The sequence below is a fragment of the Salvelinus namaycush genome, unplaced genomic scaffold (genome assembly GCF_016432855.1).
Source record: "Salvelinus namaycush isolate Seneca unplaced genomic scaffold, SaNama_1.0 Scaffold912, whole genome shotgun sequence".
Lineage (NCBI taxonomy): Eukaryota > Metazoa > Chordata > Actinopteri > Salmoniformes > Salmonidae > Salvelinus > Salvelinus namaycush.
This window is the reverse complement of record NW_024061656.1, coordinates 8332-35696: the sequence shown is the minus strand read 5'-3', so window position 1 is coordinate 35696 and position 27365 is coordinate 8332. Positions and strand designations below refer to the sequence as shown.

Below are 27365 nucleotides of genomic sequence, written 5' to 3'. Positions count from 1 at the left end.
AACGAATTTGAATTATCAGACCGATATAAAAGTGACGTTGAAGTAAGCCTTCAATAACATTTCAGGACAAAATGGAATTCAATGGATTCAACGATGGATTCTAACAAGATGACATTGTCAAAGTCAAAAGTAATTTTGGTGTAACATGCCTGGCCAGTAAACATAATTTTTTCTTCATCATCATCTGCTTCGGCCTGATGAAGCGGTCAATCTATTTTTCGAGATTGATTAACGTTCCTTATAGCCATCTACGCTCAACTCATCATGCCTAATTGTTTACAATCTGTTCGACGAAACATGGCTGCTGTCAAGTGAGCTGTTGATGGTGTACCGAACAGTTACAATTCACTTATATGTTCTCTTAAATGATTTATTTTAAATATTTTAATTCATAACAGTGTATTGTGACGGGGATAGTTTCAATAGTCTGCGTTTTACTTTGGAACAGTCAAAAATTCCTTCACCCGCGATAACGTGCCAGTTAGCATCACTAGCTAGCTAGCTCAAGGAGAACAATGACGGCAAGCTCATCGGGTGGAAACACCTGTCTCACTGCTAAAGGTTTGGACATTAGTCTCGCAGCCCTGCAAAGACAAGATCCTTACATCAACAACATTGTAGATGTGGCGAGTCAAGTGGCGTTGTATACTTTCAACAACCGATCAAATGAATGGGTGAGTTAAGGGATGCTACCGCTGCTCTGTTCGCGCTCCCTTCTCTTCTCAACAAAGTTGTATGCTATCTAACGTTAAGTAACATCTTAGCGGACTGATATGGATGCCACATTATTAACTAGTTTGCCAGTTTGAATTCACGTGGTTTTGGGAGATGTGGCCATAGTTAGCATTCCAAGAAGCTAGAAAGCTAGCTAGCTAACATCACCCTATATCGCTTTCACGTCCTAGTCGGAACTAGGAAACTCAAATGTCCGACTTGCTAACTGGTTGGACGAGGCACGTGTATAACTAACCTATTAACGAGTCGGACATCATCTAATTCCGACTAGCACGTTAACTTGGCAATAATGCCAGCCCCACTATCTGCATTCGAGATGTCGCCGATGAATATGACGCGTCGCCTAATGCCGCATTTCAAACTGGGGACTCTGAAAAATACAAGGTCAAATCATGACGTCAGTGATTTTTAGGCCAGAGTTCCCGAGTTGGTATGCCGAGTTGGATGACCGTTCAAATCGATTTTTCCCAGTCCGAAAGTTTATATTTATTTTCCGAGTTCCCAGTTGTTTTGAAGGCGGCATATCGCCCACGAAGCTCCGATTTCAAACTCACATTAGACAGCTCAGCAAGTGTTTTGTCAGAATCGGTTTGTGACTCACACATAATGGAGGTTCCCAGAGCAACTATCGTAATTTACGGCCTATAGCGATGGAGTTTAGGATGAAGTGTTTTCAAGCGGCATCTTTCCTAAAACACCATGCAGAGAGGAGGAGGATAAAAGGCTCTGCATTGTCAATCCGACGTCTGCAGTGGCCATACAGCATTTACTGTTATGCGGCCTCTACAGAAGTCAAAGCAAACATACATTTTGCGCTTTGTAGAGCTGTTGTCAAGTAAGTGAGTTTGTGTTTTATACAGGAACTCCCTACGTCAACCAATCATGTTCATGTTGAGATGTATGCAGCCATCCACGTTATTACAACATTTGAGAGGCGCACAGCGACGTGGTATGGAGCTTGATATGTCTGGACGCTACACAATTGCATCACACCATCCATTCGAAACCTGCATGTTTGAGCATCTGTCTATACTGATAGGATGGAAAGGGAGCTCAGCTTTCTCCATTCAATCATTTCCTTAACATTTATAATTATTTCACAATACTGACGATGGATCAGCTCCTAGAGAGATATTACCACCTATCGTTTCAAATATTGAGGGAACTTATTCTAATGTTTACCCTAAAAAAAAGAGCTAAATCACAGATTTGGCACGTTATTGTGCATGTTAAAGCCAATTTATGCTTGATCCAAAATGGAGTCATATGGAGACGCGTCATATTCATCGTCAACAACTCGAACCCACAGATACCGGGGTACATAGTACCCATTGCCCTCCAGCTAGTTATTATTGTTAGATGTGGTGGACAAGAGTATTTATCACATTGCTACTAGTTTGTAAACAGCTGACAGTTTTCAGACTGAATGTTGACATAGTAGCTAACTAGGTCAATGAATATCAGCCACCCAGAACCAAATCTGGTGTGAATACTTGCTTCTGGATTTGGTCAATTCCAAGGTAACACAATGATGCTGAGACTCTGATTTTTATCACTTATAAATTGTGCGCCAAACAAAAACTAATGATTGCAAAGTTAAACCGTACAACTCTATGGATAAGGATGATTTTGAAGAATATTTGACAAAAACACATTTACTTGATGCAAGGTACAAAGTTTGGTGACATTAACAGAATGACGGCGGTGCTGTTTGTGCAGTCGTTCTGTTACCCAACTTTGCATCTGTTCCTTTAAGTAAGTGTGTTTTTGTGTGCTTGTGTGTAGAGTTGTGTGGTTTAACTTTGCAGTCATTGTTTGGCGTACATTTTAAAGGGAAGAATCTGTCTCGGAATCATTCTGTTATCGTGGAATTGCCCACTTGGTTCTGTGGGTGGGGGTGATGGTGGTGAACCCCTCCCCTTTCACAAATAAATAACATGCAGGTGTAGGTGCACCCCAAAATCATGATTGGTCCAAATAGTCAGTGACTCAAAAACCATCGCACCGGAATAGGTTTTCTTCATAACCCTCATATCCCACAGCCTACGTAACATTTTGCTGTGACTGTTAAGGAGAGATCGATGAAGACTCTGTTCAAGCAAATCAACGTCCCTTTTTTAACGAACTCAACCCTAATCAGTTCCTGTGTTGTTTTGCAGGAGAAGACTGACGTGGAAGGGACCCTGTTTGTCTACACACGGTATGATGGCTCTTTCTCTATGTACTTTCTCTATGTACTTCCCCGTGAGCTTTGCCTCTTGGTGGGGGGTGCATCCCAAGTGGCACCCTATTCCCTTTATGGTGCGTCACGTTTGACCAGGGCCCATAGTCAAAAGTGTAGTGCACTATATAGGGAATAGGGTGCCATTTGGGACCAGTCTCTGTGTGTACTTCAGCTGAGAAGCCTGCCTCCATCAGGTTAAATATAATGGGCTTAGTGGGTTAGCTACGTCAGCCCCCCCCCCTCTCCTCCCTCTGAACAGATTGGTTATCACTGAGTAGACTATTATGGCCTGTAGCCTTGAAGAGCCATGACTACTTCCACACACCCTATCCCACCCAGGAAGTAGGTCGTAAACATGTAACACCTTTCTGTTTCCTTGTAGGCCTACTTGAACATGTAGCACCTTTCTGTTTCCTTGTAGGCCTACTTGAACATGTAACACCTTTCTGTTTCCTTGTAGACCTACTTGAACATGTAACACCTTTCTGTTTCCTTGTAGGCCTACTTGAACATGTAACACCTTTCTGTTTCCTTGTAGGACTACTTGAACATGTAACACCTTTCTGTTTCCTTGTAGATCTACTTGAACATGTAACACCTTTCTGTTTCCTTGTAGACCTACTTGAACATGTAACACCTTTCTGTTTCCTTGTAGACCTACTTGTACATACATTACCACTGTCGTTCTTGTTCTCCTAAGGAAATACACCAACTCAGATGCATGCATGTACTCACCAGTTAGTTTCCAGTCTGTTAGCACCGTACACTGGTTATTCAACTTGTATGTAATGTAAAGTACCTCCCTCCTTTTTTTTTACCGATGCCCTCCTGTGTACTTTGCTATTATCTCTGGTATAAGGCCTGTGTAATGTAAAGTCCCTTAATTAAGGATCGGACCCCTTTTTAAAAAATTTCGCCCAAAATGACATACCCAAATCTAACTGCCTGTAGCTCAGGACCTGAAGCAAGGATATGCATATTCTTGATACCATTTGAAAGGAAACACTTTGAAGTTTGTGGAAATGTGAGATGAATGTAGGAGAATATAACACATTAGATCTGGTAAAAGATAATACAAAGAAACATGTGTTTTCTATTAAATTTTTTGGTTTCATCTTTGAAATGCGAGAGAAAGAATGCGAGAGAAAGGCCAGACATTAACATAGGAGCCTAGGTGTAATTTAGACTGATCCAGTGAAGAAGACATGTCTATGTCCCGGAAAGTCTAGTCACATTATCGCATATTGAGCAACAACCGTCCCGGTTTATGGTCACCGATCCTGTAGAGGTTAACTCTTTCTATTCATGCCCTCCTGTTTGTCCTCAGGCTAGCATCTCCCAGACATGGCTTCACCATAATGAACAGGCTGAGTATGGAGAACCTGACTGAACCCATCACTAAAGACCTGGACTTCCAGCTGCAGGATCCATTCCTACTCTACAGGAATGCACGCTGTAAGTCCCCTGTACTGTTAACCCTACCTACATAGTACCAGGGCTATTAACCCTACCTACATAGTACCAGGGCTATTAACCCTACCTACATAGTACCAGGGCTCGCTGTAAGTCCCCTGCACTGTTAACCCTACCTACATAGTACCAGGGCTCGCTGTAAGTCCCCTGCACTGTTAACCCTACCTACATAGTACCAGGGCTATTCAGCCTACCTGCTCAGAACCTGGGCTCGCTGTAAGTCCCCTGCACTGTTAACCCTTCCTACATAGTACCAGGGCTATTAACCCTACCTACATAGTACCAGGGCTCGCTGTAAGTCCCCTGTACTATTCAGCCTACCTACATAGTACCTGGGCTATTAACCCTACCTACATAGTACCAGGGCTCGCTGTAAGTCCCCTGCACTATTCAGCCTACCTACATAGTACCAGGGCTCGCTGTAAGTCCCCTGCACTATTCAGCCTACCTACATAGTACCAGGGCTATTAACCCTACCTACATAGTACCAGGGCTATTAACCCTACCTACATAGTACCAGGAATCGCTGTAAGTCCCCTACACTATTCAGCCTACCTACATAGTACCTGGGCTATTAACCCTACCTACATAGTACCAGGGCTCGCTGTAAGTCCCCTGCACTGTTAACCCTACCTACATAGTACCAGGGCTCGCTGTAAGTCCCCTGCACTGTTAACCCTACCTACATAGTACCAGGGCTATTCAGCCTACCTGCTCAGAACCTGGGCTCGCTGTAAGTCCCCTGCACTGTTAACCCTTCCTACATAGTACCAGGGCTATTAACCCTACCTACATAGTACCAGGGCTCGCTGTAAGTCCCCTGTACTATTCAGCCTACCTACATAGTACCTGGGCTATTAACCCTACCTACATAGTACCAGGGCTCGCTGTAAGTCCCCTGCACTATTCAGCCTACCTACATAGTACCAGGGCTCGCTGTAAGTCCCCTGCACTATTCAGCCTACCTACATAGTACCAGGGCTATTAACCCTACCTACATAGTACCAGGGCTATTAACCCTACCTACATAGTACCAGGAATCGCTGTAAGTCCCCTACACTATTCAGCCTACCTACATAGTACCTGGGCTATTAACCCTACCTACATAGTACCAGGGCTCGCTGTAAGTCCCCTGCACTATTAACCCTACCTACATAGTACCAGGGCTATTAACCCTACCTACTCAGAACCTGGGCTCGCTGTAAGTCCCCTGCACTCTTCAGCCTACCTACATAGTACCAGGGCTATTAACCCTACCTACATAGTACCAGGGCTATTAACCCTACCTACATAGTACCAGGGCTCGCTGTAAGTCCCCTGCACTATTCAGCCTACCTACATAGTACCAGGGCTATTAACCCTACCTACATAGTACCAGGGCTATTAACCCTACCTACATAGTACCAGGGCTCGCTGTAAGTCCCCTGCACTATTAACCCTACCTACATAGTACCAGGGCTATTAACCCTACCTACTCAGAACCTGGGCTCGCTGTAAGTCCCCTGCACTATTAACCCTACCTACATAGTACCAGGGCTATTAACCCTACCTACATAGTACCAGGGCTATTAACCCTACCTACATAGTACCAGGGCTCGCTGTAAGTCCCCTGCACTATTCAGCCTACCTACATAGTACCTGGGCTATTAACCCTACCTACATAGTACCAGGGCTCGCTGTAAGTCCCCTGCACTATTAACCCTACCTACATAGTACCAGGGCTATTAACCCTACCTACTCAGAACCTGGGCTCGCTGTAAGTCCCCTGCACTATTCAGCCTACCTACATAGTACCAGGGCTATTAACCCTACCTACATAGTACCAGGGCTATTAACCCTACCTACATAGTACCAGGGCTCGCTGTAAGTCCCCTGCACTATTCAGCCTACCTACATAGTACCAGGGCTATTAACCCTACCTACATAGTACCAGGGCTATTAACCCTACCTACATAGTACCAGGGCTCGCTGTAAGTCCCCTGCACTATTAACCCTACCTACATAGTACCAGGGCTATTAACCCTACCTACATAGTACCAGGGCTATTAACCCTACCTACATAGTACCAGGGCTATTAACCCTACCTACATAGTACCAGGGCTATTAACCCTACCTACATAGTACCAGGGCTATTAACCCTACCTACATAGTACCAGGGCTATTAACCCTACCTACATAGTACCAGGGCTATTAACCCTACCTACATAGTACCAGGGCTATTAACCCTACCTACATAGTACCAGGGCTATTAACCCTACCTACATAGTACCAGGGCTATTCAGCCTACCTACTCAGAACCTGGGCTCGCTGTAAGTCCCCTGCACTATTCAGCCTACCTACATAGTACCTGGGCTATTAACCCTATCTACATAGTACCAGGGCTATTAACCCTACCTACATAGTACCAGGGCTATTAACCCTACCTACATAGTACCAGGGCTATTAACCCTACCTACATAGTACCAGGGCTATTCAGCCTACCTACATAGTACCAGGGCTATTCAGCCTACCTACATAGTACCAGGGCTATTAACCCTACCTACATAGTACCAGGGCTATTAACCCTACCTACATAGTACCAGGGCTATTAACCCTACCTACATAGTACCAGGGCTATTAACCCTACCTACATAGTACCAGGGCTATTAACCCTACCTACATAGTACCAGGGCTATTAACCCTACCAGATAGTACCAGGGCTATTAACCCTACCTACATAGTACCAGGGCTATTAACCCTACCTACATAGTACCAGGGCTATTAACCCTACCTACATAGTACCAGGGCTATTCAGCCTACCTACTCAGAACCTGGGCTCGCTGTAAGTCCCCTGCACTATTCAGCCTACCTACATAGTACCTGGGCTATTAACCCTACCTACATAGTACCAGGGCTATTAACCCTACCTACATAGTACCAGGGCTATTAACCCTACCTACATAGTACCAGGGCTATTAACCCTACCTACATAGTACCAGGGCTATTAACCCTACCTACATAGTACCAGGGCTATTAACCCTACCTACATAGTACCAGGGCTATTAACCCTACCTACATAGTACCAGGGCTATTAACCCTACCTACATAGTACCAGGGCTATTCAGCCTACCTACATAGTACCAGGGCTATTAACCCTACCTACATAGTACCAGGGCTATTAACCCTACCTACATAGTACCAGGGCTATTAACCCTACCTACATAGTACCAGGGCTATTAACCCTACCTACATAGTACCAGGGCTATTAACCCTACCTACATAGTACCAGGGCTATTAACCCTACCTACATAGTACCAGGGCTATTAACCCTACCTACATAGTACCAGGGCTATTAACCCTACCTACATAGTACCAGGGCTATTAACCCTACCTACATAGTACCAGGGCTATTAACCCTACCTACATAGTACCAGGGCTATTCAGCCTACCTACTCAGAACCTGGGCTCGCTGTAAGTCCCCTGCACTATTCAGCCTACCTACATAGTACCTGGGCTATTAACCCTACCTACATAGTACCAGGGCTATTAACCCTACCTACATAGTACCAGGGCTATTAACCCTACCTACATAGTACCAGGGCTATTAACCCTACCTACATAGTACCAGGGCTATTAACCCTACCTACATAGTACCAGGGCTATTAACCCTACCTACATAGTACCAGGGCTATTAACCCTACCTACATAGTACCAGGGCTATTAACCCTACCTACATAGTACCAGGGCTATTAACCCTACCTACATAGTACCAGGGCTATTCAGCCTACCTACATAGTACCAGGGCTATTCAGCCTACCTACATAGTACCAGGGCTATTAACCCTACCTACATAGTACCAGGGCTATTAACCCTACCTACATAGTACCAGGGCTATTAACCCTACCTACATAGTACCAGGGCTATTAACCCTACCTACATAGTACCAGGGCTATTAACCCTACCTACATAGTACCAGGGCTATTAACCCTACCTACATAGTACCAGGGCTATTAACCCTACTTACATAGTACCAGGGCTATTAACCCTACCTACATAGTACCAGGGCTATTAACCCTACCTACATAGTACCAGGGCTATTAACCCTACCTACATAGTACCAGGGCTATTAACCCTACCTACATAGTACCAGGGCTATTAACCCTACCTACATAGTACCAGGGCTATTAACCCTACCTACATAGTACCAGGGCTGTTAACCCTACCTACATAGTACCAGGGCTATTAACCCTACCTACATAGTACCAGGGCTATTAACCCTACCTACATAGTACCAGGGCTATTAACCCTACCTACATAGTACCAGGGCTATTAACCCTACCTACATAGTACCAGGGCTATTAACCCTACCTACATAGTACCAGGGCTATTCAGCCTACCTACATAGTACCAGGGCTATTCAGCCTACCTACATAGTACCAGGGCTATTCAGCCTACCTACATAGTACCAGGGCTATTAACCCTACCTACATAGTACCAGGGCTATTAACCCTACCTACATAGTACCAGGGCTATTAACCCTACCTACATAGTACCAGGGCTATTAACCCTACCTACATAGTACCAGGGCTATTCAGCCTACCTACATAGTACCAGGGCTATTCAGCCTACCTACATAGTACCAGGGCTATTAACCCTACCTACATAGTACCAGGGCTATTAACCCTACCTACATAGTACCAGGGCTATTAACCCTACCTACATAGTACCAGGGCTATTAACCCTACCTACATAGTACCAGGGCTATTAACCCTACCTACATAGTACCAGGGCTATTATCCCTACCTACATAGTACCAGGGCTATTAACCCTACCTACATAGTACCAGGGCTATTCAGCCTACCTACATAGTACCAGGGCTATTAACCCTACCTACATAGTACCAGGGCTATTAACCCTACCTACATAGTACCAGGGCTATTAACCCTACCTACACAGTACCAGGGCTATTAACCCTACCTACACAGTACCAGGGCTATTAACCCTACCTACATAGTACCAGGGCTATTAACCCTACCTACATAGTACCAGGGCTATTCAGCCTACCTACATAGTACCAGGGCTATTAACCCTACCTACATAGTACCAGGGCTATTAACCCTACCTACATAGTACCAGGGCTATTAACCCTACCTACATAGTACCAGGGCTATTAACCCTACCTACATAGTACCAGGGCTATTAACCCTACCTACATAGTACCAGGGCTATTAACCCTACCTACATAGTACCAGGGCTATTAACCCTACCTACATAGTACCAGGGCTATTAACCCTACCTACATAGTACCAGGGCTATTAACCCTACCTACATAGTACCAGGGCTGTTAACCCTACCTACATAGTACCAGGGCTATTAACCCTACCTACATAGTACCAGGGCTATTAACCCTACCTACATAGTACCAGGGCTATTAACCCTACCTACATAGTACCAGGGCTATTAACCCTACCTACATAGTACCAGGGCTATTAACCCTACCTACATAGTAGCAGGGCTATTAACCCTACCTACATAGTACCAGGGCTATTAACCCTACCTACATAGTACCAGGGCTATTAACCCTACCTACATAGTACCAGGGCTATTAACCCTACCTACATAGTACCAGGGCTATTCAGCCTACCTACATAGTACCAGGGCTATTCAGCCTACCTACATAGTACCAGGGCTATTCAGCCTACCTACATAGTACCAGGGCTATTCAGCCTACCTACATAGTACCAGGGCTATTAACCCTACCTACATAGTACCAGGGCTATTAACCCTACCTACATAGTACCAGGGCTATTAACCCTACCTACATAGTACCAGGGCTATTAACCCTACCTACATAGTACCAGGGCTATTAACCCTACCTACATAGTACCAGGGCTATTAACCCTACCTACATAGTACCAGGGCTATTCAGCCTACCTACATAGTACCAGGGCTATTCAGCCTACCTACATAGTACCAGGGCTATTCAGCCTACCTACATAGTACCAGGGCTATTAACCCTACCTACATAGTACCAGGGCTATTAACCCTACCTACATAGTACCAGGGCTATTAACCCTAACTACATAGTACCAGGGCTATTAACCCTACCTACATAGTACCAGGGCTATTAACCCTACCTACATAGTACCAGGGCTATTCAGCCTACCTACTCAGAACCTGGGCTCGCTGTAAGTCCCCTGCACTATTCAGCCTACCTACATAGTACCTGGGCTATTAACCCTACCTACATAGTACCAGGGCTATTAACCCTACCTACATAGTACCAGGGCTATTAACCCTACCTACATAGTACCAGGGCTATTAACCCTACCTACATAGTACCAGGGCTATTAACCCTACCTACATAGTACCAGGGCTATTAACCCTACCTACATAGTACCAGGGCTATTAACCCTACCTACATAGTACCAGGGCTATTAACCCTACCTACATAGTACCAGGGCTATTAACCCTACCTACATAGTACCAGGGCTATTAACCCTACCTACATAGTACCAGGGCTATTAACCCTACCTACATAGTACCAGGGCTATTAACCCTACCTACATAGTACCAGGGCTATTAACCCTACCTACATAGTACCAGGGCTATTAACCCTACCTACATAGTACCAGGGCTATTAACCCTACCTACATAGTACCAGGGCTATTCAGCCTACCTACATAGTACCAGGGCTATTAAGCCTACCTACATAGTACCAGGGCTATTAACCCTACCTACATAGTACCAGGGCTATTCAGCCTACCTACATAGTACCAGGGCTATTCAGCCTACCTACATAGTACCAGGGCTATTAACCCTACCTACATAGTACCAGGGCTATTAACCCTACCTACATAGTACCAGGGCTATTCAGCCTACCTACATAGTACCAGGGCTATTAACCCTACCTACATAGTACCAGGGCTATTCAGCCTACCTACATAGTACCAGGGCTATTCAGCCTACCTACATAGTACCAGGGCTATTCAGCCTACCTACATAGTACCAGGGCTATTAACCCTACCTACATAGTACCAGGGCTATTAACCCTACCTACATAGTACCAGGGCTATTAACCCTACCTACATAGTACCAGGGCTATTAACCCTACCTACATAGTACCAGGGCTATTAACCCTACCTACATAGTACCAGGGCTATTAACCCTACCTACATAGTACCAGGGCTATTAACCCTACCTACATAGTACCAGGGCTATTAACCCTACCTACATAGTACCAGGGCTATTCAGCCTACCTACATAGTACCAGGGCTATTAACCCTACCTACATAGTACCAGGGCTATTCAGCCTACCTACATAGTACCAGGGCTATTAACCCTACCTACATAGTACCAGGGCTATTCAGCCTACCTACATAGTACCAGGGCTATTAACCCTACCTACATAGTACCAGGGCTATTAACCCTACCTACATAGTACCAGGGCTATTAACCCTACCTACATAGTACCAGGGCTATTAACCCTACCTACATAGTACCAGGGCTATTAACCCTACCTACATAGTACCAGGGCTATTCAGCCTACCTACATAGTACCAGGGCTATTAACCCTACCTACATAGTACCAGGGCTATTAACCCTACCTACATAGTACCAGGGCTATTAACCCTACCTACATAGTACCAGGGCTATTCAGCCTACCTACATAGTACCAGGGCTATTCAGCCTACCTACATAGTACCAGGGCTATTAACCCTACCTACATAGTACCAGGGCTATTCAGCCTACCTACATAGTACCAGGGCTATTCAGCCTACCTACATAGTACCAGGGCTATTCAGCCTACCTACATAGTACCAGGGCTATTCAGCCTACCTACATAGTACCAGGGCTATTCAGCCTACCTACATAGTACCAGGGCTATTAACCCTACCTACATAGTACCAGGGCTATTAACCCTACCTACATAGTACCAGGGCTATTAACCCTACCTACATAGTACCAGGGCTATTAACCCTACCTACATAGTACCAGGGCTATTCAGCCTACCTACATAGTACCAGGGCTATTCAGCCTACCTACATAGTACCAGGGCTATTAACCCTACCTACATAGTACCAGGGCTATTCAGCCTACCTACATAGTACCAGGGCTATTCAGCCTACCTACATAGTACCAGGGCTATTCAGCCTACCTACATAGTACCAGGGCTATTCAGCCTACCTACATAGTACCTGTGCATTTGAATACCTTGTGGAACATATGAAGGCGTCAGCGAACCGCTTCCAACCCTCTCTGGTCTCTTACTGCTTATGTGTTGGAGGTGTGTTTACATCACCACGGGAACTATGTGCCGGAGGTGTGTTTACATCACCACGGGAACTATGTGCCGGAGGTGTGTTTACATCACCACGGGAACTATGTGCCGGAGGTGTGTTTACATCACCACGGGAACTATGTGCCGGAGGTGTGTTTACATCACCACGGGAACTATGTGCCGGAGGTGTGTTTACATCACCACGGGAACTATGTGCCGGAGGTGTGTTTACATCACCACGGGAACTATGTGCCGGAGGTGTGTTTACATCACCACGGGAACTATGTGCCGGAGGTGTGTTTACATCACCACGGGAACTATGTGCCGGAGGTGTGTTTACATCACCACGGGAACTATGTGCCGGAGGTGTGTTTACATCACCACGGGAACTATGTGCCGGAGGTGTGTTTACATCACCACGGGAACTATGTGCCGGAGGTGTGTTTACATCACCACGGGAACTATGTGCCGGAGGTGTGTTTACATCACCACGGGAACTATGTCCCGGAGGTGTAGGCCTGTAGATGTTGATGTTTGCGTTCCAGAACATATTTATTTCAGTCCTGCTAGGCTACACATCTCTACACATCTCAGGAGATTTACATTTGATTAGACCAGATCTTACATTTGTAAAAAGAGATTGGATGTGAATCATGGTCAATACTACTGGCGAGTTCGGCGTAGTTTAAACAGATTGAAGATGCAGCTAACTTTCTACCAAGTGGTGTAGTCCAGGAATCCTGGCCCATCATGGAGCACTTCATTTAAATGAGAACTATTTGCGGAGTGCATATCAGACCTGGGTTCAAGCACTATTTGACATCTTTCAACACATTTTGAGCGAATTCCCTATCCCGGCTGGAGTGCCTGATGGGTGGGATTTATAGTTTGGGGACTATTTAGTTAGTCTGTTAAGCCACACAAGCTCAATGAAACCCAGATAAAGTGGTTGAAATGACTTGGAATAGTATTTGAACCCAGGTCTGTTGCAGGCTGAGAAAGAGACTCAGTGCTGCAGACACCCACCCTGAGGAGAGGAGCCTGGAGCCGTCTCATCTAGTGGCTGTGGCCCCACAGGTCCATATATGGTTCAGAGGTATTTTTGTGGCAGTCGTCCCGGGTTTGAGTGCCTCTGTGCCGGTTTTCTACTGCAAGTGTCCTGCCAACAGCAGAGACCCAGCCAACCAGCCTACTACGTTAGATACAAACCAACCTGTCGTTATAAGTGGGACACACACTACACACACACACTGATGCACACATCATTCTCAGTGACAGGCAGGTGGAATGCTTTGTTTAAGATATTGCTGGAGTCCTCGTTCTAATTATTAGACATTTACACACAAACAAAACTGTCCGGTGGGGGAAAAAAATATAGCTAACCGAGTTATTTATATGTGATGATGTTAAGATCACCACACGTCCCTCAACATGAGGGACAGAATCTTATCACTAAACAAATATTTGGTTATGGGGTCATTAGCTGGTGGAAGTGCCAGCCAGGCTGATTTAGAATGTTGTCTCAACTGTGACGTCATTGTGACATTGACACCAAGGGTTTCTGTTAGCCGGTAATAGCCGTTTTTTTGGATGATGGGAAAGAATAAAAATATTTTGAAAAGCCGATTTAAATAAAATTGGTGCCGGCCAATTGTCTGGGAGGAGAAGAAAATATCCCATTGCAAGATAATACTTTTAGTTTATTCATTGATGGAAAAACCAGTTGATGGAAATACATTTGACTGGTTGTGATTTATTGGTCTATAGGTTAATTTGCATAATCGTGTGGATTTAAATTGGGGTGTGTGCACAGTATTGGTTATCTATCTTGTTCATCACACCATGCAGACACACATCTGTCAGACATCACAAGAGCTGCTACAGTATCTGACAGCCAATGCTTAGTCAACAGAAGACCGGCTTCCTCAGGACAGTATTGCATTGTCTTAACATATACTTCACTGTTTTGAAACCTGAACCATAACATATTATGAGGCGTGTCTTACCTTCAGAGTAGCCTAGCCAACATCTGTGGAGGCCATTCTTCTATATCAACTTTCATTGTCCAGTAGGCAGAAGCACAATGCTGGTTATATTAGCATCCCGTACTAGTTGTTACATGTTAGATCTCCCCTCGTTCTAACAGATATTTTCATCTCTGTCACATGGAGGCGCTCGCATGTGCAGTGCCCTTTTGACAATAGTGTTTCCCCGCTAACTGCATTATGGAAGGAACATCCGCGTGTAGCCTACTGTCTTGTGCACATTGCTGCGCCGATGATGTGAAGAAATACTCGTTTATCCACATTTTAAGCCAAACGTTCTGATCTATTTCATCAGACTCATTGCTTTTTAATGTAAACATGTTTAATGTATCCGAGGCCTACTGGTTGTATGAGTTTGGGATCTATCGTCACACAACTGTCCCAGAGTCTGTTTGGAAAAGGCAATATGTTTTTCTCGACAAGCTGACAATAGAATAGGTCAACTTTTCTACTATGGGGGATAGTAGTTTGACGTAGGCTAGTGTTTCCCTTTATAGTGCACTACGTTTGACCAGAGCCTATGCGTTCTAAATAGCACCCTATTCCCTTTATAGTGCACTACGTTTGACCAGAGCCTATGCGTTCTAAATAGCACCCTATTCCCTTTATAGTGCACTACGTTTGACCAGAGCCTATGCGTTCTAAATAGCACCCTATTCCCTTTATAGTGCACTACGTTTGACCAGAGCCCATGCGTTCTAAATAGCACCCTATTCCCTTTATAGTGCACTACGTTTGACCAGAGCCCATGCGTTCTAAATATCACCCTATTCCCTTTATAGTGCACTACGTTTGACCAGAGCCTATGCGTTCTAAATAGCACCCTATTCCCTTTATAGTGCACTACGTTTGACCAGAGCCTATGCGTTCTAAATAGCACCCTATTCCCTTTATAGTGCACTACGTTTGACCAGAGCCCATGCGTTCTAAATAGCACCCTATTCCCTTTATAGTGCACTACGTTTGACCAGAGCCTATGCGTTCTAAATAGCACCCTATTCCCTTTATAGTGCACTACGTTTGACCAGAGCCCATGCGTTCTAAATAGCACCCTATTCCCTTTATAGTGCACTACGTTTGACCAGAGCCTATGCGTTCTAAATAGCACCCTATTCCCTTTATAGTGCACTACGTTTGACCAGAGCCTATGCGTTCTAAATAGCACCCTATTCCCTTTATAGTGCACTACGTTTGACCAGGACCAGGCCACTATATAAGGAATAGTGTGCCATTTGGGACACAGACATATGACAAATCTTTGAGGCTTTCCTTACCTCCTGGTCGTACGTAGATGTAGTCCATCTCTGTCTCTGTGATGAGCATCCCCTTGGCTGGCCCAACCTCCGGCTCCTCTTGAAGACGCTCATGTTTGGGTTTACGCTGGAACAACCTCAACATAGTCCCTCTAAGATGATAGTCTAGTAGTGGTGTTGTGGAGCTGCTACTAGGTGACAACGTTTAGACAACGTTTCCTCTGGTACTGCTGAGGTACCTGTCTGTCTGTCCTCTGGTACTGCTGAGATACCAGTCTCCTGTCTGTCTGTCCTCTGGTACTGCTGAGATACCAGTCTGTCTGTCCTCTGGTACTGCTGAGATACCAGTCTCCTGTCTGTCTGTCCTCTGGTACTGCTGAGATACTAGTCTCCTGTCTGTCTGTCCTCTGGTACTGCTGAGATACCAGTCTCCTGTCTGTCTGTCCTCTGGTACTGCTGAGATACCAGTCTCCTGTCTGTCCTCTGGTACTGCTGAGATACCAGTCTCCTGTCTGTCTGTCCTCTGGTACTGCTGAGATACCAGTCTCCTGTCTGTCTGTCCTCTGGTACTGCTGAGATACCAGTCTCCTGTCTGTCTGTCCTCTGGTACTGCTGAGATACTAGTCTCCTGTCTGTCTGTCCTCTGGTACTGCTGAGATACCAGTCTCCTGTCTGTCTGTCCTCTGGTACTGCTGAGATACCTGTCTCCTGTCTGTCCTCTTCCTTTAACACGCCCCTTTTGTTCTATGAGGAAATAATGAACCAATAGAACCCTTTCTCTGGTTTCCAATACTGAGGTACCTGACCTGTCTCTCCTCCTCCTGTACCTGTCTGTCCTCTAACAGTACTGTCTTCTCAGAGAGACTGTCTGGGTAATGTCTCAGTCCTTCCCAGAGAGAGTAGTATACTAGTCTAACCAGACTAGTCCCCTGTAGCTACTAAGCTAAGAGGTCTCTCCTCAGCTCCTCCAGAGATCTCTCTCCTCGCTGGTTCTTAATTTTCCCAGGGTTTGGAGTGTCTGTCTGGTCCTTTTTCCAGGCGGTGACCTTTAGCTTGGCTCTCCACAGCCCCAGGCAGGCAGGGCAGTGCAGGGTACACAGCTCGGGGGGCAGACAGGATGGCAGCAGGCAGGCAGGGCAGGGTACACAGCTCGGGGGGCAGGCAGGATGGCAGCAGGCAGGCAGACGGACACAGTAGCAGCTCCAACCTTAAGATCCAGCTACTCAGACCTCCCAGTGCTTTACCCGCTGTCCTCACTGACTCAGTGACTCTCTCACTGTAGTCTGTCTCTGTCAGTCAGCAGCCAGCAGGCTCTGGCCTTCAGTCCCTCAATCCTTCCCTCAGTCTCCGCCTTGTCCGCCCCACTTTACTATTCTCTCCTTTCACTCTCCTCCTTTCTTATCTCACCCCGTCCTCTTTTCTTTGGCCGACCGGCGTGCCAGAGCTTTATCTTCCTACGTGGCCTATTTGAGGCTGTGTGAGTTCTTACTCTGATGGAGGTGACAGGAGAAGTGTTCCTGGTCTGCCTGTCAACAGGGCTCCTGTTTCAGTCACGCTGAGTAGAGTAGTGGCCTGGCTTCTAAACTCTCCCTGCTGCAGAGCCTCAATAACCCCTCTACCCCAGCACCTAATGAATCCGGCCCCAGCCTGCCCCCAACCCTGGGTAACTGCCACAGAGACATGTTGTGCTTTCTCATAGCACATATCTGTCTGTAATATTGACGTTGGCTCCACTGACTAGTTATTAGACTACGAAGGTCATGGTGACAGAACCCAGAACCTCCACATCATCTATAACGATGTCATGAATCATGAGGAGATTAACACAGGACTTTTAAAAAATGTATTTTATCTTTTATTTCATCTATGATAGTCCACTCGGTAAAAGTCGTCACAGTTTCCAAGAAGTTAACGTGGTCTGGCATGAGTCATGACTGATGAAGATGGTACATTTTAATATAATGGCTGTAGGTAATCCCACTGTCTCAATAGTGGAATATGTTGTGCTCTGCTGAACACAGCCCAGCCGCCACTTCCTGGAATCTAGCGCTATCTCTTCCGTTCCCGGGAATGTGAGGAATCGTCCTGGATGAACAGTGTCCCAGTAGGATAAAGGGTTCATACCTATCACCTTCTCCACTGTGGGGGGTTCATACTTAGCACCTTCTCCACTGTGGGGGGTTCATACTTAGCACCTTCTCCACTGTGGGGGGTTCATACTTAGCACCTTCTCCACTGTGGGGGGTTCATACTTAGCACCTTCTCCACTGTGGGGGGTTTGTACGTAGCACCTTCTCCACTGTGGGGGGTTTATACGTAGCACGTTCTCCACTGGGGGGGGTTTGTACGTAGCACCTTCTCCACTGTGGGGGGTTTGTACGTAGCACCTTCTCCACTGTGGGGGGTTTGTACGTAGCACCTTCTCCACCGTGGGGGGTTTATACGTATCACCTTCTCCACCGTGGGGGGGTTATACGTAAAACCTTCTCCACTGTGGGGGGGTTATACGTAAAACCTTCTCCACTGTGGGGGGTTATACGTAGCACCTTCTCCACTGTGGGGGGTTTATACGTAGCACCTTCTCCACTGTGGGGGGTTTATACGTAGCACCTTCTCCACTGTGGGGGGTTTATACGTAGCACCTTCTCCACTGTGGGGGGTTGATACGTAGCACCTTATCCACTGTGGGGGGTTGATACGTAGCACCTTCTCCACTGTGGGGGGTTGATACGTAGCACCTTCTCCACTGTGGGGGGTTGATACGTAGCACCTTCTCCACCGTGGGGGGGTTATACGTAGCACCTTCTCCACCGTGGGGGGTTTATACGTAGCACCTTCTCCACTGTGGGGGGGTTATACGTAGCACCTTCTCCACTGTGGGGGGGTTATACGTAGCACCTTCTCCACTGTGGGGGGTTATACGTAGCACCTTCTCCACCGTGGGGGGTTATACGTAGTACCTTCTCCACCGTGGGGGGTGTGTACGTAGCACCTTCTCCACTGTGGGGGGGTTATACGTAGCACCTTCTCCGTAGTGGGGGGTTTGTACTTAGCGCCTTCTCGTGGGGGGTGTCCCATAATATCACATTTCCCCTCAAGTGTTCACTCGTTCACTACTTCCCACATCTAAAAGTGTTGTATTGGTTGGAGGCATGGCATAGTGGGAGTTTACACCATATTTCTTTCACCAATTTTTGAAATCAGTTAAGGGAAGTGACCAAGTGCACTCTTCGAGAGGAAAGAGAGATGATTGGGACATAGCCCCTATTCCTCTTCTGACTGCCTGCCAGGAAGGAACGCATCAGAGAACCTGCCAAAACACACACATACCACACACACACACCACACACACACAGCAGTGAACCTAGCTCAGCAGTCGCCAACATTCATCGTTCAGTTTATTTTAGACATTGGATCACACAAACACGTGCTCTAACTTTTGGCTCCTTTCTCCCAGTATTTTGTGATGTCTGTGTAATGACTCCCGTGGCTCTAGCGCGTGTATTTAGCCGTGGCTCTGGCGCGTGTGTTTAGCCACGGCTCTGGCGCGTGTATTTAGCCGCGGCTCCGGCGCGTGCGTTTAGCCACGGCTCTAGCGCGTGTATTTAGCCGTGGCTCTGGCGCGTGTATTTAGCCGCGGCTCCGGCGCGTGCGTTTAGCCACGGCTCTAGCGCGTGTATTTAGCCGTGGCTCTGGCGCGTGCGTTTAGCCGCGGCTCTGGCGCGTGCGTTTAGCCCGTGGCTCCGGCGCGTGCGTTTAGCCCGTGGCTCCGGCGCGTGCGTTTAGCCCGTGGCTCTGTGTCTGAGGGGACTGATGTTGACGTCGCTGCTGCAATGAACTCTGTTTTATCTGGATTTAGATTGGAGCCTCAATTATGGCCGTTGACTGACCTGTGACCTGTCTCGCTCCCTGCTCTGCTCTCTCTGTCTCTCTGTCTCTCTCTCTGTCTCTCTCTCTCTCTCTCTCTCTCTCTCTCTCTCTCTCTCTCTCTGTCTCTGTCTCTGTCTCTGTCTCTGTCTCTGTCTCTGTCTCTGTCTCTCTCTCTCTCTCTCTCTGTCTCTGTCTCTGTCTCTGTCTCTGTCTCTGTCTCTGTCTCTCTCTCTCTCTCTGTCTCTCTCTCTCTCTGTCTAGTAGCTATCTATGGCATCTGGTTCTATGATAAGGCGGACTGCCAGCGCATCGCAGAGCTTATGAAGTAGTGAGTAACACACACACTCCCACCCACACACACACATACACACACACACACACACACTCCCACCCTCTCTCTCTGTCTCCCCATGACACTGTCCCTGCAAGCTATCATCACTCACTGTCTACCACCAGCTAGTTGCCACTGGTGTGTCTGAGTGACCATCTCAAATGGTACCCTGTTCCATATAGTGTGGGTGTGTGCACTACCAGTTCACAACAGCACTGACCGACTCACACCTCTAACCTCTCCTCTCTCAGTCTGACGAAACAGGAACAGGCCCTAGCCCAGCGGGGTCAGCAGGGTCAGGGGGGCTTGGTGTCTCCTCGAGCCCTGGAGGCAGCAGGGAACCCTGGGAAGGGACAAGGAGTGGACATCCTGCAGATGCTGACCAAAGCTCGCAATGAGTATGACAAGGTAGGTCCCCACTGTATGTGTTTACCACTATGACAAGGTAGGTCCCCACTGTATGTGTTTACCACTATGACAAGGTAGGTCCCCACTGTATGTGTTTACCACTATGACAAGGTACGTCCCCACTGTATGTGTTTACCACTATGACAAGGTAGGTCCCCACTGTATGTGTTTACCACTATGACAAGGTAGGTCCACATCCGCCACGCTGATGCTCAACACAGGGGTCCCTCAGGGGTGCGTGCTTACTCCCTTCGTCTACTTCCATGTTCACCTACGACTGCGTGGCCAAGCACGACTCAACACCATCAAGTTTGCTGACAACACAACGGTGGTAGGCCTGATCACCGACAACGATGAGACAGCCTATAGGGAGGAGGTCCGAGACCTGGCCGTGTGGTGCCAGGACAACAACCTCTCCATCAACGTGATCAAGACAAAGGAGCTGATCGTGGACTACAGGAAAAGGAGGACCGGACATGCCCCCATTCTCATCGACGGGGCTGTAATGGAGCAGGTTGAGAGTTTCAAGTTCCTTGGTATCCACATCACCAACAAACTATCATGGTCCAAACACACCAAGACAGTCGTGAAGAGGGCAGGACAACGCCTCTTCCCCCTCAGGAGACTGGATAGTTTTGGCATGGGTCCCCAGATCCTCAAAGTTCTACAGCTGCACCATCGAGAGCGTCCTGACCGGTTGCATCACCGCCTGGTATGGCAACTGCTCGGCATCTGACTGTAAGGCGCTACAGAGGGTAGTGAGAACAGCCCAGTACATCACTGGGGCTAAGCTGCCTGCCATCCAGGACCTGTATACTAGGTGGTGTCAGAGGAAGGCCCCAAAAATTGTCAGACTCCAGTCACCCAATTCATAGGCTATTCTCTCTGCTACCGCACGGCAAGCGGTACCAGAGCAGCAAGTCTAGGTCCAAAAGGCTCCTTAACAGCTTTTTCCCCCCAAGCCATAATACTGCTGAACAATTGTTAAAATGGCCATCCGGACTATTTACATTGACCCCCTCCCCCCCTCCCCTTTGCTTTTACACTGCTGCTACTCGCTGTTTATGATCTATGCATAGTCACTTTACTCCTACCTACTAATTACCTCGACTAACCTGTTCCCGCCGCACATTTTACTCGGTACCGAGCTGACAAGGTAAATATCTGTCGTTCTGCCCCTGAGCAAGGCAGTTAACCCACTGTTCCCCTGAACAAGGCAGTTAACCCACTGTTCCCCTGAACAAGGCAGTTAACCCACTGTTCCCTGGTGTCTGTTAAGGCACCCCCCCCCCCCAGCACCTCTCTGATTCAGAGGGTTAAATGAGGAAGACACATTTCAGTTGAATACATTCAGTTGGACAACTGACTACTGTAGGTATCCTCCTTTCCCGGTACCGCCTCTATATAGCCTCGTTATTTTGTTACTTAAAAAAAAATTGACTTAAGTTTATTTAGTAAATATTTTCTTAACCAACAATGCAGTTACGAAAATTGCTAAGGGCTTGTAAGTTAGCGTTTCACGGTAAGGTCTGCACAACATAACAAGGTACTAACACACCACTACCACTAGGGGGCACTAAAGCATATAACAAGCCTGCAGCCTGTGATCAATGTATTTCTGCTGCTGTATCATAATGTGTGCATACAAATGTATTCCTGAATGCGCCATGTATGAAAATGGGTTAAATGAACGGACATCAATGTCCTGTTATTGTCTCTCTCTCTCCTCTCAGGGTGGTCAGCCAGAGCCTAAAGAGATAGGAGGGTGTCGTGTCCTTAATGCCAACCCCAGCCTGATCAAACCTATCCCTGTCAAACCTATGGAGAGATATCCCCATCCTGGGTTACAGGAGAGGCCTGTTCAGGTACACACAGCCTTTCCCCTTATTCAACACAATGGAAATAAGTAGATTTTAAATGTAGTTTATCCACCCTGTGAATTAGTGTTTGTTTTTTTTATGGTCAAATTGCTGATTTCTAAGACAGTGTTGACCTGGTTTCACAGTTAGGCTCTACTGTTTGTTTTCCTTATGTCCTGTCTGTTTCACACCACTGATCTCTCACCCTCTCACTCTCTCTCCATCACCCTTTTCCTCTCTTAGGATAGTCAAGGAGAGCCCAGGCCCCTCTCTCTGGCAACTCTGTTCGGTGTCCAGCAGCCCAGAGCCGAGCTGGTCTCTCCCATGGCTGCGTCAGGGTCAAGAGGTCCAGGGTCCCAGCCCCAGGGGAAGCCTGGAGGTGTCCGCCCGGCGGTGGCCCGCTCCTTGTCCTACGATGACCCAGTCCAGTCCCAGCTCCAGGAAGGGGGTCTGATCTCAGGTAGCAGCCCCCCGCAGCACTGCCCTGCCTTCCAGAAGCTTATGAAGGATGCCGCCTCCTCCTCCCAGCCTCGGAACCAGCTCCAGCGAGGCGGTACTATGGAGCAGCTCCAGCGAGGGGGTACTATGGAGCAGCTCCAGCGAGGGGGTCCTATGGAGCAGCTCCAGCGAGGGGGTCCTATGGAGCAGCTCCAGCGAGGGGGTCCTATGGAGCAGCTCCAGCGAGGGGGTCCTATGGAGCAGCTCCAGCCCGTCTCCGAGTCATCCGAGAACAGACTGCATGAGAACGGAGCCCCCTCTGTCCTCCACCATCGGACCCAGGCCAGACAAGACCCCATCCAGAGACTGTTCCAGAACCAGCCCACTTCCACCACCCCTTCAATGACGACCTCCGCTCCTTGTTGTCCTCCTCCTCTCCAGCAGCCTCCTCCTCTCATCCCTGGTCTCCAGTCTGCCCATCCTCAGCCTCTCCTGGTGGATGTGTTGGGCTTCCCTGGTTCTCAACACCATCACGTCCACCTCCCCCCTCACCAGGCCCAGCCGTTTTACTTCAGCCCCACCAAGCCCCCCCAGATGCTGGTCCCCATGTTGCCCTCACACCCCTCCCAGTCTCAACCTCCCCACCAACCCCAGCCTGGTCATCCTCAACCTCAGTCACAGCCCTGTCACCCTTTCCACCCCTTCCAGCACCCCCAGCCCTTATACCTCCAACCCCTGCCAGGTCACCTCCAGCCGGGGCAGCTAACTGGTGTCGTCTCCCCTCATGAGCTGCTCCAGAGGCTGCAGCTGGTTCAACAGGAGCAGAGTCTGGTCCCGGAGCCCACTAGGCCTTCCTCTAACCTGGCTCCCCGCTTCCACGAGCCTGCCCCTCTAGCCCCCTCAGCCCCCCCAGCCATGGGGCAGCACGGCCAGCAGGCGGCTCATTCTACAGCCAGGTCTCTGGACAGTTTGGCTGACAAGACCTCTGCAGGCACCGCTGCTCAGAAGTTCCAGGTAAAAAACAAAATATATCCTATCTGACTCAAAGGACTGTAAAATAAAAAGGTGCTGGAGTGGTTTTGTACAGTGAGGGATCTGGGTTTGTGGAAGTACTGTCTCTGTCTCTAACCATGTCCTCTCCATCTCCAGGTGATCTCCCCCCAGCGTATCCCAGCCACGGTGGCACCTACCCTGCTCCTGTCCCCCAGTGTCTTCTCCCAGGCCAAGCGCCCCCAGGCCAAAGCCTCTGGGGTCACCCACTGCCCCCCTGGCCCTCATCCTCCCTCAGCCCTCCTGGCCCCTGACAACCCCCAACCCAGGGGCCTCTCTAAGAGCCAGCTCCAGGCCACCCTGCTGCACCTCATACAGGTAGGAGAGAGGACGAGCCAGGCTGGTTTTACTGTACGTCGTTACAGTTCATATAAGGCAGTGGTCACCAAACGGTCCATCCAGATCAACTGGTTGATCTTCAAGGCATTACTAGTCGAGTCATTCCTAACGTTTCTGGAAAAAAGACAACGATGAAGGCTTGCGCTTATTTTTATTTTTTTTAATTGCGCTGTTGGCGGTGGGTGCACTTGATTCAGGAGCCCTGTTGGCGGTGGGTGCACTTGATTCAGGAGCCCTGTCGGCGGTGGGTGCACTTGATTCAGGAGCCCTGTCGGCGGTGGGTGCGCTCGATTCAGGAGCCCTGTCGGCGGTGGGTGCGCTCGATTCAGGAGCCCTGTCGGCGGTGGGTGCGCTCGATTCAGGAGCCCTGTCGGCGGTGGGTGCGCTCGATTCAGGAGCCCTGTCGGCGGTGGGTGCGCTCGATTCAGGAGCCCTGTCGGCGGTGGGTGCGCTCGATTCAGGAGCCCTGTCGGCGGTGGGTGCGCTCGATTCAGGAGCCCTGTCGGCGGTGGGTGCGCTCGATTCAGGAGCCCTGTCGGCGGTGGGTGCGCTCGATTCAGGAGCCCTGTCGGCGGTGGGTGCGCTCGATTCAGGAGCCCTGTCGGCGGTGGGTGCGCTCGATTCAGGAGCCCTGTCGGCGGTGGGTGCGCTCGATTCAGGAGCCCTGTCGGCGGTGGGTGCGCTCGATTCAGGAGCCCTGTCGGCGGTGGGTGCGCTTGTAAAGAAGTTTGTGCCCAACATTTTTGAGAAATAAGCTTTTTGTTCCGTTTTATTTCAGCTCATGAAACATGGGACCAAGACTTTACATGTTCCGTTTCTATTTCTCTTCAATGTATTTACATAACACGACTAACAATTCTGCAGGCATCAAACTCTCCCCTCCTTGAAGAAGCAGCTGGTCTCACACAGCCAAATGGGTTGTCCTGAGTTCCTGCCGTTATGTTCACTGTCTTTCTGCTCAGGACACCGTCAGAGACACACTGTTTATGTTCCGTCTTTGTACAGCCAGACAGTCTTGCCAAAGGACCTTGAGGTTATTCATCGAAGTGCAGACACACACTGTCCTGCTAGAGAGAGCTGTTTCAGACCAGAGCAGACAGACACTGTCCTGTTAAAGAGAGCTGTTTCAGACCAGAGCAGACAGACACTGTCCTGCTAAAGAGAGCTGTTTCAGACCAGAGCAGACAGACACTGTCCTGTTAAAGAGAGCTGTTTCAGACCAGAGCAGACAGACACTGTCCTGCTAAAGAGAGCTGTTTCAGAGCAGACAGACACTGTCCTGTTAAAGAGAGCTGTTTCAGACCAGAGCAGACAGACACTGTCCTGCTAGAGAGAGCTGTTTCAGACCAGCACAGACACAATGTCCCGTTAGAGAGAGCTGTTTCAGACCAGAGCAGACAGACACTGTCCTGCTAAAGAGAGCTGTTTCAGACCAGAGCAGACAGACAGACACTCAACCTGTCCAAATACTAATGTTTTGTTTGTATTCCACACTCCTGATCAGAGTATTCTATCGCTCGCTCGCTTATCTCTCTCTCCTCTACTCCTCTCTCTAGCTCTCTCTCCTTCTCTCATCTCTCTCTCTCCTTCTCTCTCTAATTCGCTGTTCTCTCTCTTTCAGAACGACACTTCCTTCCTGGATACCATCTATGAGTCCTACGTCCACCGCTTCTCCACGGAAGCCACCGCCAGCCAGTTCTGAGGCCAGGGCCCTGTTTAATGAGGCCAGGGCCCTGTTTAATGAGGCCAGGGCCCTGTTTAATGAGGCCAGGGCCCTGTTTAATGAGGCCAGGGCCCTGTTTAATGAGGCCAGGGCCCTGTTTAATGAGGCCAGGGCCCTGTTTAATGAGGCCAGGGCCCTGTTTAATGAGGCCAGGGCCCTGTTTAATGAGGCCAGGGCCCTGTTTAATGAGGCCAGGGCCCTGTTTAATGAGGCCAGGGCCCTGTTTGAGGCACCCAATAGACAAATGTTTCAAAACACTTTGCAACGGGAAGTGAATATAATCATTTCTTCTGGGCCAAGTCCAGGGAGCCCCTCTCCCTGTTTGTCTGTTTTCTTCCATTAGGTGCCTAATGAGTAAGTCCCTGGGGTCATGCCCAAACCGGCACAATCATTTTATAATCGAAACCATTTGCTGATCTAGCTAAATTAGTCTTCCTAATGTGAGCACTGTGGATGTAACCTGTGGATTCAGATTACAAGGACATTTGATTTTTGCCATTTTTAAGATGTTTTTATCATAAGAATAAAATAATTGAAAGTTTGAATGGGATATTGTAGTAAGAGCTATCAAACAATGGTATATGTTTTGGAATGACTGTACTTGTTTTTAAAAGGTTCCTCTCTTAAACCATTTTAGTTTCCAGGCATTTGACAATGTTTAATTCACTTGAAGTTGGATGAGTTTATTTTGAACACTTTATTAAGTGGAAAGTCCTGTTTTTTTTTTTTAAATAGACAATATTTCCAGTCTTAAACTTGTGCTACCTCTCAGAAGTGACCCTCTGTTGAGGTAGAAGTTTCCCAAAGGAGGAATTACACCGTACTGTAGAACCTGCCATTTATTTTCATAATGCGACTGGCTTTATTTCCAGATGTCTGAAACTCAATGTACATCGACACGGTTCAGAGTCTTCTGTGCTCACACATTCTAGACTAGTTTGATAGACGGTTTATATGTATCAAGCAAAGGGTTTAAGAAACTATTTTATGTTACGAGAGAGAAAGATAATAGAATAGTTTGTCTATTTTTCTATGCCGTTGTCATACAAGGACATTTTAAAAACACAATGTTGCAATGACCTGTATCACTGAAACAGGAAGTGTTTTAATTTACACAATCTGCCATGTATCAAGTATTTTAAAACCTGTGGAATCTGGAGTCCCATCATTTTGTTCTTTTGGTTTTGAAAACCACTTCTTATTTTATTTTTATGAGTCAAACATTCTGAGTGACCGCAAAGCCCACTACGTGACTTGTTTCTTGTGTAATGATTGAACAGTCTCTGGACCACAACTGAATTGGAAATAAATGAATGTCTTCTTCAAACATGTGGCTCTGAGGTGAAGTTTCTCTGCA

At 47.7% G+C, this 27365-nt stretch overlaps 1 protein-coding gene across 3 annotated transcripts; it reads left to right on the top strand.

The window, feature by feature from the left end:
* The first annotated feature begins 286 nt into the window (after positions 1–286).
* On the top strand, positions 287–27335 carry LOC120043430 (mRNA-decapping enzyme 1B-like). Of its 3 annotated transcripts, none has more exons than XM_038988013.1 (9): positions 287–674; positions 2895–2935; positions 4287–4414; positions 20125–20188; positions 20443–20599; positions 22333–22464; positions 22702–23910; positions 24046–24264; positions 25907–27335. In XM_038988013.1, the coding sequence occupies exons 1-9, from the start codon at positions 516–518 to the stop codon at positions 25985–25987; spliced, it is 2190 nt and encodes a 729-aa protein (XP_038843941.1). In that variant the 5' UTR covers positions 287–515; the 3' UTR covers positions 25988–27335. The 3 variants fall into 3 exon arrangements, with proteins under 3 accessions (XP_038843941.1, XP_038843940.1, XP_038843942.1); XM_038988012.1 differs by having other exon boundaries at positions 20122–20188; XM_038988014.1 differs by lacking the exon at positions 287–674 and adding an exon at positions 1270–1570 and having other exon boundaries at positions 20122–20188.
* The last annotated feature ends 30 nt before the right edge of the window (positions 27336–27365 follow it).